The following is a 12,414-nucleotide window of genomic DNA, read 5'->3' as shown; positions in this document are numbered from 1 at the left end:
GGCAGCCTTTTTTTTCTGCCACCTGTGGTGGTGCATAGAGTATTGCTACTGGCAATGATGGAGTCCCCGTCATCATTGTTGCATTCTTCCTAAACGCTAGCAGTACTGGGATTGCCATATTCCTCATCCAAAATTCCATCTCTCCAATAATCAACAGCATCCTCGCTTCCTCCAGATCACTATCAACAATATCGGTTTGTTTTTATTGAAAAACTTTCTTCTGGGTCTCCAAGATTCTAAGTGATTAGCTCAAAACTAAGAATGGTAACTACATAAGGTGCTAGTTAGAGTTAAAACATTTTTTGCAAAGAGATTGTACAAAAGCTTTAATCACTAACTTTATGTTCCCATTCTTGAGTTTTCAGTTTGAGTAGGATTCTTTATACCAGATCTTATAAGAGAAGATATTCCTACACTGCATTCCTCCCCTTATCATATTCAGTGAAGCCTGACTGGGATTTTTATTGATACTAATTATTCAGTCTTCAGTAATGACTTAATGGTAGTTACAGGTTTATGGATATCCCCTGGACTGTAACCAACTACTGTGTGTTTTTCCTTTTCCTTTCTTTCCCTTATCCCGTTTTAAATTTTACAAAGCTTTAACAGTAGTAAAAAATAATAGACCACAGTTGCTTTGATTATTAAACATTTACAATGAATATAATGTATTAAATTTGAGAGAGATGCACATCAAATGAATACATTTCAGGGCATCCTGCTTTGGCAAGACAGTGCGAGTAAGTTTTTCCTTTTGATTAGCCACAGTAGCCCTGCTGCTATTCCAAACTAAAAAGACCATATCAGCTTTGCATAGCCACTCTTTAATAAGGTCTAAACTAGGTAGATTGAATATCACACAGTGTTAGACTGGGGGACTTCATTTTTAAACCAACTAATCCACTATACCATCTCAAATATCCATGCACAAATCAAAGCAAATAAGTCCCAATCAAATAAAACACTAACGACATTTTTTTAGTGCTACTGGGATATGGCACAATGAAAAAGTGATTTACTTTTAGAATTTATTTTTAGCTTCATAAAAGGCTTAATAGGAAAGAGAAAGATAATAATCAAACTCAACCATCATACTTACCCACTGTGTCCAGTATTCTTGATTGCACTGAGAAGACTCTGCAGGGACTCAACAATCTCTCGCTGTCTTCCTGAAGCTATAAGATGTTTATTGTGATTTAAGACATACACCACTGTGTTGTGAACAATCCAGGCCTCATTCAACTCTTCTCCCATTTCTGCAGCCCGCAGAAAGTTTTCCATAGCATATTGGGATAAGTGGTCTACCCAGATACTATATAATTAATATTAAGAAGCTATTATTCCAAAACTACAAAACCAAAATGAATATATTGTAAGAGCTAGAATTTACAAGCACTCTTTCTTGATCCAGCAAAGCATTTTTTAAACATAGCATTTCGTATGGAATTTTCTAGATGTTTGTTTGTTTTTTAAATAAGAAATAGATGGGGGGAGAAGAGAAGAAGGAAAATCAACATAAGGAACATCAGTCTCCAGGACACTAAAACGCTGTCATCCAAAATAATGCAAATAGCGTGTTCCATAATCCAAATCTAATGTCTTATCCCCATGACACCTTATAAAGTGTACATGAGTCCATGCCTCAGTCCCAGAGCTCATTACAAACTTCAGGTTAAAACTATAATTGAATATAGATTTTTAGTGTCCATTTAATTTTCCAGCACAGCCCTAGCTTGCCTATCTGGATAGTTAGGTTAAAGTGCACAGGAGGGCACCTCAATGCTGCACATCTATCAAGAATTCATAGATTTTTATGACCAGAAAGGACCATTATAATAATCTATCTTGACCTCCTCCATAACACAAATCATAGAATCCATCCAGTAATTTCTGCATCAAGCCTGTAACTATTGTACTTTCTATACAGCAGGCTCAAAATTACTGTTGCCTCGGTTGAGCACATGCATGGAAGCACATCCTGCTGGCAGCTGTCGGACATAGCTAAGTGCTTGCTGCCTAGGAAAGCATTCTCCCACTACTTCTAGTGTCACTGGTCTGGGGACAGTGGGGTGAAAAAGCTTAACTGCTCGGCATGTGTCTGGAACTGTCAAGGACATTTTGGTGCCCCATGACACACATCTTTGTATTGCCTTCCCCCCCCCCCCTTGTGCCATATAGTTGATTGAAAATGAGGAGTAAAGGAACTGATGTAAAACTGTCTTGGAACCACAGAACTCCACAGAGGGGAACAGTCCAAAATCACTTGATAGCATGAAGACGACTGTGGAGAATTCTACAGCAGCACAGTTAGCAAGTAGTTTGGAACCTGCAACAGCATACTTCTAAAAATTATTCTTTGCATAGTAGACCACAAATTACAGTATAAACACAAGTATCCTCAAAATAACAAAAGGACAGATGAGTTCAAGGTCAAGACAACAGATGTACAGAAGATGTTTCTGACACCTATTGCCTATGACATAGGAAACGAACTAAGGCTGGTTTGGGACATGGTTCCTTTCACCAAACACTCTAATCCATGATGGGCTCTACCTGTAGCCAAATGCTCACTACTTTCTAGTTGCAATCGTGTGGCACCAAGGCGCATATATTCCTAAAAGTAGAACAACAACTTTTTATCCTGAAGGAAGTATTACCTAATCACAGAGGCTTTAAGCTTCAAATCATGATGAAATTGAATGTGGGTAGAAGTATTAGCATCCCTTAGTTGGTGTGTCTTTATTTCTTTTTAGGTCCTTTAATGAAAGTTTTTCTTGAGAGCATATTGAAATAAAGAAAGCCAGAAGATGCCCTAATGATTTTAATAAGGACCTACCACATCCTTTAGCTTCTTCAGGATCTATGCTAATTTATCTGAACTAAGAGTGTCTCTCCACTACATGAAAGATTGCTGAGCCACTCTGACCTTCCTGCAGCAAACCTGATACATGGTGCCCGGAACCCCCAAGCGGTATTTTCAGTGGCAAGGGTTCACAATGTCATGTCCCATGTATCAAACATATTTTTTATTTAACAAATGCATGTCTCCATGACTTCTAAAACATCCCCAGTTGTTTTGGAATTCTTTGATTCATTTTTAATTAAGATTATAACATTTTTCCCAAGTGCTTCAGGGGAATACAATAATAAAACAAATATTTTAACTATAAAATCAGTTTTAAGGTTGCACACTCCACCTATTAATCTAAAGGCAGTATAACTCAAAATACAGCTAACATTTTTATACAGCATTATATGGCCACATGGAATCTGATTGCTTGATTTATCTGACCAAAACATTTCATTGTTGTTAATTGTATTACTGTATGCCTACAGCCCCCAACTGAAATCAAGGTCTTACTATGCTAGTATGGACAGACAGCATAAGACACGGTCCCTTCTGCAATAATCTAATTACACAAAACAGACAAATGGTGGGATGGTACAAAGAGAGATGCAGCAACTTACCCAAGGTCACGCAGCAGGTAAGTGGCAGATCTGGGAAGAGAACCAGCTCTCTTGTATCCCCTACTACGGGCCTCTTTCCAAATCTGCACACTAGTCAAAATATTTTTAAATATTCACCAGTATCAAAAATAAAAGCAGATTTTCTGCTGTCCTCTACTCCCTGTGCATTGCTCAGGCAGAACAAAGGGAGTAGAGACTGGTCACAAGCCCCCCATCAAGCATACATCCAACAGAGTTCCTAAGTCTCTCTCCTGAAAACTATAGGAGAAGGGGGTGTGAATGGGCATGAAGTGACCAAGGAGAGGTGGAGAGTTAGTATGGCTGAAGCATTCCCCAACTGGTGGATTGTTCCCTGGGGACCATAGTCAGCTGGCACATTGGATTATCCCCTGGGCTGCTCTATCCTGTGATTGGAGCAGGGAAGAGAATTAGAGATAAAAGCAGGATGGCAGCAGTAAATCGATCTCAAAATCCCTCACTCCTTTCTCCCCCATCCATTTCTTTTTAGAAAGGACTAACGTACTGTATTCAACTTGTTCCTACCACTAAGTTGCAACAAGTACTAGTATTCTCAGGGCCATGATGTACCTCCGCATCCTTTCAGCTGACTACTGCATCTTCTCCTTTCATGTTCAATAGCAGCCAGCACAAAGGATCTTGCAGCACATTGGCACATTAAAGACAGTGATTTCAGATACTCAACAGGAAACCATAATTTCTGCAGCAAATTATCGGTCTACAGGGTCAATGTGTCAGTCCAAGTTTTTTTTTTAAAAAAGAGAACAGAAACAGAAGAAAGGGAAGGAAATGAAGGGAAGAAGAGGATTTACTCGGGATATATTTGCTAGGAAATGGTTACTCTTCTCTCTCAGTTTTTCAGAGTATAATATATAAAATTTGTAGTGGAAATTACTGTCCCTCAGCCTAAAACTTTCAGAATTACATAATAATATATTAAAATGAATGATGATGATGATGATGATAATCTTAACTTCTACAGAGCTTTCCATCTGAGGATCTCAAAGAACTTCAGAAAGGTTGTCTTGTTTTCTACCTCAGTACCCATTCCTTCATTATGGTGTCATGATAGTAATGCCATGGTCAAAGTTCCATTTTAAAACAGATGATAAAGGTTTCCCCACCCAACCCCCTCTAAAAATATTGGGAAAAAATCTGTTTTACTGACAATTTATCTTGTGTAATCTATGCCCAAAGGTGAAATTTTCTTTTAAAGTTTGCTCTTAAGCAGACAGCTATTTTTGAGGCAAGAATTTTTAAAAAGATGTTTTTTCACTTGGATTTTTATCCTTTTTAATGTCTAATCATAATTCAGTACCAACTTACTTTAAGAAATTCCATGTGCTTTTTTCATTAATTCTCAATGAGTATGAGCATACACATTTTTGTTGTTTTTTCCCCCAAAGTTTGAATGCCAACTTACTAGTTATTAGAGGTGGCCTTCATGAACATTATAATCTCCTTGAAAGGCCTTCAGTTCCAAAGGTAAAGTTTACTACATGGACCCCTTCCTCCCCTGATTTTACACAGAAATAAGTAACTTAACAGTATTTATGGAGGTGGGAGAAAAAAAAGAAACCTGAAATTAGTTTCTCCTCAATTCACTCCCCTTGGGTGGAGGGAATAGAGAGGAAGTTTTTTCAACTTAAATCATTCATTATGTATTTACATAGATGCTCAGATATTATTATTTGGAATTTTAACAGAAAATTTTCTAAGTTTTGGCAATTATGGTTTTTTGTTTTTTTTTTTTTTTACTATGAAATCCTATTTTTTTAAATGAACACCAGAAAAAATAGTTACTCACCTTTTTGTAACTGTTGTTCTTCGAGATGTGTTGTTCATGTCCATTCCAAGCAGGTGTGTGTGCGCCGCGTGCATGTCAGCCGGAAGATTTTCCCTTAGCAGTGTCCATAGGGTCGGCCCTGGCACCCCCTGGAGTGACGCCTCCATGGCGCCCTATATAGAGGCCCGCCGACCCTCCACCCCCTCAGTTCCTTCTTGCCAGAACTCCGACAAAGGGGCAGGAGGGTGGATATTAGAATGGACATGAACAACACATCTTGAAGGAAAACAGTTACAAAAAGGTGAGTAACCGTTTTTTTCTTCTTCGAGTGATTGTTCATGTCCATTCCAAGCAGGTGACTCACAAGCCTGAGTTTAGGCGGTGGGGTCGGAGTTCACTGCAGATTGGAGCACTGCATGGCCAAAGGCTGCATCGTCTCTGGCCTGGTGCGTGATGGCATAGTGCGACGTGAATGTGTGGATTGAGGACCACGTGACAGCTCTGCATATTTCCTGTGTCGGGACCTGAGGAGGAGGCCTGTGCCCTTGTGGAGTGGGCTGTAATTGGCGGGGCAGGCACGTTGGCCTGATTGTAGCATTCGTGGATGCAAGCTGTGATCCATACGGAGATACGTTGTGAAGAGACTGGGAGCCCCTTCATCCTGTCTGCCACAGCTACAAAGAGTTGGGTTGACTTCCTGAACGATTTGGTTCGTTCAATATAGAATGCCAGTGCCCTGCGAACGTCCAGGGAATGAAGCCTACGCTCCACATTGGATGAGTGTGGCTTAGGATAGAACACAGGGAGAAAAATGTCCATGTGGAATTGGGAGACCACCTTAGGAAGGAACGCCAGGTGTGGCCTGAGTTGGACTTTGTCTTTGTGGAAGACAGTGTATGGAGGCTCGGACGTCAGTGCTCTGAGTTCCAACATCCTCCTGGCCGAGGTGATAGCCACTAGGTATGCGACCTTATATGAGAGATATAGCAGAGAGCACGTAGCCAGGGGTTCTAAGGGGGGACCTGTGAGAGCGGAGAGGACCAAATTGAGGTCCCAAGCTGGGGCTGGTTGTTGAGTATGCGGGAACAGTCTATCTAGGCCCTCGAGGAAGCGAAAAACCCATGGGTTCGCAAAGACTGAACCATCTTCAGCTCCTGGGTGGAACGCGGAGATGGCCGCCAAGTGGACCCAAACCGAAGAGAGGGAAAGTCTCAAATGAAGCAGATAATCCAGGATGAGAGGGATTGGGACGAGCAATGGTACCTGTCCCTGCTGTTCGGCCCAGATGGAGAAGCGTTTCCACTTGGCCATATATGTGGCCCTAGTGGAGGGCTTTCTGCTACCGAGGAGGACTTGCCTGACCTGCTGTGAGCATTGCATTTCCACTGGGTTTAGCCATGGAGCATCCAGGCTCTGAGGTGGAGCGACACCAGGTTCAGGTAGCAGAGGTGGCCCGATCCTGTGTGATCAGGTGTGGGAGCAGGGGCAACGTGAGGGGCGCCTGTATGGACATGTGCAGCAGCGACGTGTACCAATGCGGGCGTGGCCACGCTGGTGCTATTAGTCTGACGCGAGCGTGATCCCTGTGGATCTTGAGGAGTACCCTGTGGACCATGGGAATCGTGGGGAAGGTGTAAAGCAGGCCGCCTTCCCACGAGAGAAGGAAGGCATCTATTAGAGACCCTGGACTGTGCCCCATGAGGGAGCAGAACCGTTGACATTTCCTGTTTTCCCTCGAGGCAAACAGGTCTATCTGGGGATAGCCCCAGAGACAGAAGATTGAGCATGCTACATCTCGGCTAAGGGACCACTCATGACCATGGAACGAGCGGCTGAGGGCGTCCGCCAGTCCGTTCTGCACCCCCGGGAGGTAGGATGCCATCAGGTGAATTGCGTTCTGTATGCAAAAGTCCCATAACGCAATGGCTTCCCGGCACAGGGGAGAGGAGTGTGCACCCCCCTGTTTGTTGATATAGAACATCGCCAAGGTATTGTCCATGAGGACTGCAACACACCTGCCTGCCAGGCGAGGTTTGAAGGTCAGGCAGATGAGACCCACCGCCCATAGCTCCCTGACGTTGATGTGCAAGGAGAGGTCCTCTGGGGAACAAAGGCCTTGGGTCCTGAGATTCCCCAGATGCGCCCCTCACCCCAGATCCGACATGTCTGTTACCAAGGATAGGGATGGCTGGGGGCTGGCGCAGGTTACTCCCACGCAGACCTCCTGCGGGTTGAGCCACCACTGGAGGGAATCTAGCACCATTCGGGGGAGTGTCACCACAGAGTCCAGCACATGCCTGGCTGGTCGGTACACAGTTGCTAACCAGGACTGAAGAGGGCGCAACCTGAGCCTGGCGTGGCTCACCACATAGGTGCACGCAGCCATATGTCCCATCAACTTGAGGCAGTGCCTCACTGTGGTGGTCGGGAAATGTTGGAGACCGAGAATGATGTCAGACATGGACCGGAACCTGGACTCCGGTAGGTATGCTCTGGCTTGCGTCGAGTCCAGAACTGCCCCTATAAATTCTATCCTCTGGACGGGAGACAGGGTGGACTTGGCCTCGTTCAGCAGGAGGACGAGCTCGAGGAAGGTCAGTCTGATAAAGACCACCTGAGCCTCCACCTGTGTCTTGGAGTAGCCCTTGATGAGCCAATCGTCCAGGTAGGGGAACACCTGAATTTCGTGCTTGCACAAAAAGGCTGCCATGACTGCCATGAACTTTGTGAAGACCCTTGGGGCCGTTGACAGGCCGAAAGGGCAGAACTGCGAACTGGAAATGGGCATTGCCCATGACGAATCTGAGGTAACGCCTGTGTTGGGGGATTATCATGATATGAAAATACGCGTCCTTCAAGTCGAGGGCGGTGTACCAGTCCCCTGGATCCATGGAGAGAATGATGGAGGACAGGGAGACCATACGGAACTTGAGCTTCGTTACAAACTTCTTCAGACGCCGCAAGTCCAGAATGGGTCTGAGGCCCCCTTTCACTTTCGGTATTAGGAAATACCGGGAGTAGAAACCCCTGCCCCTGAGTTCCTTCCTCCACTGCCCCTACAACGAGGAGGGACTGCAATTCCTGTATCAGAAGTTGCTCGTAAGAGGGGTCCCTGAAGAGGGACGGAGATGAGGGCTGGTGGGGCGGGAGGGAGGAGAACTGGATAGAATATCCCCTCTCTACCATGCGGAGCACCCAGCTGTCTGATGTGATTCGGGACCAGGCACGATAGAAGGGGGACAGACGTGTTGGCCTGTCAGACGGCGGTGCCAGTGGAGACTGACGCAGACTTGGAGCACGGGCTGTGTACCTGTCCCAGGGTCTGATGGTAGGGCCCGGTGTCCAGAACGGCCACTGGGAGTGCGGTTGCCACTGTTGCTGCCACTGCGCCGGGTAAGGTTGTTGGCTCGCCTGTGAAACCGACCTCCTGCTCCTCGATCTACTGGAGCGGTAGGATTCTGCCTCCAAGTCTGAGGTCTCCAAATAGGAGGACGGGGAGGTGGGGGTGAGCAGTATCCACTGTCACCGGGAAGCGGTGCCATGGGGCCGGGGAACGCACTCTCTGCGCCGGTGCCGCTGGAGCGGCGCGGGGGGGGACTGGGGCAACATCATGGCCGGCTTGCCCCTTGATTGGATCGGGGGTCGGGCCGTGTTCGGTGGCTCTTTCCACTGGTGTGGGGAGGCCGGCACCGGGAGGCTGAATAAATCAGAGGGGGCCTCGAACGCGTCCGGCGTTGATAGGAGACGCACATCCTCGTTGAGGTCCGGGGATCTCGACCGGTCTGGACTCGACCAAACCACCACCGGGGCGGGAGTCAACGAGACCTTGGGAGGATGCGGCTGTGGCATGGCTTGTCCCACCGAACTCATGGACGCCGCCGCCCTTTTAAGGTCCTGGTGGGGTGATTGGCCCCTCACCGGCCTCTTCTTCTTCGCGGGCACCGGAGATGGTGATCGGTGCCTTACAGAGGCCGATTTTCTATGTCCCAATTCTCTCCGGTGTCGGGACTTAGAGGTCTTAGACTGGGCCTCCTGTCTTGTTAGCGGTGCCAGGGTGCTGTGCACCGAGGCTGAGGTGCTGGGCGCCAGATCGGCAGGCTCAGGGTCCGAGTGTGGCCGTAAGGCTGCCTCCATCAGGAGCACTTTGAGTCTCTGCTCTCTGTCCTTAAGGGTCCTGGGATGGAATCCCCTGCAGATACTGCGCTGGTCTCTTTGGTGGCTCTGCCCGAGGCACCTTAAGCAGGAAAAGTGCGGGTCACTCTTCGGCGTAAACTTCCCGCAATCCTTGCAGAGTTTAAACCTGGGGGACCCGGGCATGTCCCAGTGGGGCGACGAGTACGTTCGGGGAAGCCCCCCAACAACTATTAACTATCTACAACTAACACTAACTCTAAACTATGAGAGAGGAAACAAGTATATACACTTAAACGGGACACTGCTATGCTTGGAGGGAGGGATAGCTCAGTGGTTTGAGCATTGACCTGCTAAACCCAGGATTGTGAGTTCAATCCTTGGGGGGCCATTTAGAGATCTAGGGCAAAAATCTGTCTGGGGATTGTTCCTGCTTTGAGCAGGGGGTTGGACTGGACTAGATGATCTCCTGAGGTCCCTTCCAATCCTGATATTCTATGATATAAGAGCAAGCAAAGTTCCAGCTAGCCGTCACCGGTGGTAAGAAGGAACCATGGAGGCGCCACTCCAAGGGGCACCAGGGCCGACGCTGCTAAGGGAAAATTTTCTGGCTGGCATGCACGCAGCGCACAAACATCTGCTTGGAATGGACATGAACAATCACTCGAAGAAAAATTAACTTTGTCTTTAAAGAGTTTTTGTGTGGCTATAAGCTTCTTAGGTCTGACAGTTAAAATGTTCGTTGCAAGAGTGCATGCCAGTTGCTGTTCCATAATGGAGCCAACTCAGCAATGGCCACTTAAAACCTTTTCCTTTAGCTTCTCTCTCTTTTCCCACTAGAATCCATGCCTTTGAAAATGAACCATCTGATAACCATGGATTTTATTTTAAGAAGTAACAACTTTTGAAAATATCTTCATGGCGTGATAATCAAACAGAATTTGCCAAAGGACCCAGGGTTTGGTACAGATTAAAGAAAAACACCTGTATGTTATCCAGTCTGGATCATGTTCAGGAAGTTTGGAAATATATCCTGTGGGATGCTGGCTTGTATCTTCAGGTGGGACAGCATGATCATTCAGCTGAATACCCTCTAATCTTAACAAATGAATAGTCGCCTAGAAATATATAGAAAACATATATATGAAACTTCAATTTCATCAAACCGTATCACATTGAAAAGAGAGACTGGCTTCTGCTCAAGTCAGTCTCCATTCTACACTAAAATATTAGCAGCACAATTTTGTCAAATACTGTGTAGGCATATAGCAATATATCACAAAACATATTAAATACAGTCCTTCAAATTCCTTAGATCCTGCAGAATGAATTTAACATAATTCCTGTAAGCCCCCCCCCCCCCCCCCCCCAAAAAGCAAACCTTTATCTCAGTGAAATTTTAAAGCTCCAGGGCTCTATGGGCAGCTGTCAAACATTTGCAATAAAATCACTGAGAAATACATTATCTGTACTGACAGGGAAAACATTAGTATACTTACTTTGAATGGAAACTTCTTAGACAGTAGCTTCATGAAACTCTACATTTTTTTTAGTTTCTCTGCAAACACATTAATTATTGTTTACAATCTCTAATAACTGGCACATCATTCCTTAAAATGAATGTATACCAGCACTGTAGATAAAGCCAAGGATGGAGGAGACAAAAAATGAATATCACAGCTGTACAATTTACTAACCTCTGCATTAATGAATCTTATTTCTGCTAATGTTCTGAGTAAATCTCTTTCAAGAGAGAATGATTTAATGGGCAAGGATGATTCCATTTGTAGGCTGCCACCTCGATTATCATCCATCACAATTGTACTAGCTTTCTTCTTTTGTACTAAGAGAAAGGAAGCTTCACTTTTATTATTGTTATTATGTAAATCAGAAAGACTTTTTACTTTACTCCTAAATAAGAAAAATGCCTAGTTACATTAAAATCTATAAAAGGGATAGAATGAATTCAGATTTAAAATTGCTGCCTTCAAAATCCTTATTCATTACAGTTTCCTGCGACTGAAAATACCTCTCTCCAGGCAGTGCTGGGAGAAAGGTATGTAAATCAGTTAGATGGACGGTGGTGTAAGTGGGACAGCATGCAGTGGCCAGGAAATGGCAGCTTTAAAGAGTCTTCACTAGTCAAACCAAGCACCTCTCTCACATTTCTGGATTGCTGACATGAAGCTGTGACTACAGAAAGCACAGAGGGACAGAAGCAGCTCCTTTGTGCTTCCACTTTTTGCCTCCTGAATCTATCATTCTTCCACAATTGGGTCATATAGGTTAGACATCTTTGAGTGCTGACAAATTACAGTTTATTACTTTTTCAAATTGGTTAATATTGGGGTTGCTAACTTTCTAATTGCAGAAAACACCCTTGCCCTGCCCCTTCCAAAGGCCTCTCCCGTTCCCTGAGGCCCCACCCCCACTCACTCCATCCGTCACTCGCTGTCCCCACCCTCACTCATTTGCTCATTTTCACTGGGCTGAGGCAGGGGGTTGGGGTAAGGCCAGAAATGAGGGGTTCAGGGTGCAGGACAGGGCTCTGGGCTGGGGGTTGAGGTGCGGGAGGAAGTGAGGGCTCCGGCTGGGGCTGGGGATGAGGGATTTGGGGTATAGGAGGAGGCTCTGGGCTGTGGGGTGGAGCTGAGGGGTTTGGAGTGTGGGGTGAGGCTCCGGCTAGGGGTGTGGGTCAGAAGTGGGGCTGGGGATGAGGGGTTTGAGGTGCAGGAGGGGGCTCCGGGCTGGGGCTGAGGGGTTCGGCATGTGGGAGGGGGCTCAGGGCTCGGGCAAAGGGTTGGGGTGTGGGAGGGGGTGAGGGCTCTGGCTTGGGGTGTGGGTTAGGATTACCATATCTAATAAATAAAAAAAGAGGACCCTCCACAGGCCCTGGCCCCGCCCATTTCTCCACCCCAGCCCCGCCCCAACTCCGCCACTTCCCCGCCCTAACTCCGCGTCCTCCTCCCTCCCACTCCCAGCCACGCGGAAAGGGCTGCCCAAGCGCTACC

The 12,414-nt window shown here is 46.0% G+C and overlaps 1 protein-coding gene across 2 annotated transcripts in view; it reads right to left on the bottom strand.

The window, feature by feature from the left end:
* Window positions 1–12,414, bottom strand: part of CFAP46 (cilia and flagella associated protein 46) — a 175,088-nt gene that overhangs the window by 111,519 nt on the left and 51,155 nt on the right. For both annotated transcript variants that reach the window (XM_054035846.1, XM_054035847.1), the window contains 3 exons: window positions 11,101–11,246; window positions 10,388–10,521; window positions 1,100–1,312 (listed from right to left, as the gene is read on the bottom strand). In XM_054035846.1, coding sequence (XP_053891821.1) covers window positions 1,100–1,312; window positions 10,388–10,521; window positions 11,101–11,246 — 493 coding nt within the window. The remainder of the gene's footprint in view (window positions 1–1,099; window positions 1,313–10,387; window positions 10,522–11,100; window positions 11,247–12,414) is intronic.

Source organism: Malaclemys terrapin, chromosome 7, assembly GCF_027887155.1.
Source record: "Malaclemys terrapin pileata isolate rMalTer1 chromosome 7, rMalTer1.hap1, whole genome shotgun sequence".
Taxonomy (NCBI): Eukaryota; Metazoa; Chordata; order Testudines; family Emydidae; genus Malaclemys; species Malaclemys terrapin.
The sequence above is the reverse complement of the archived record's forward strand: the minus strand, read 5'-3'. Positions and strand labels throughout refer to the sequence as shown.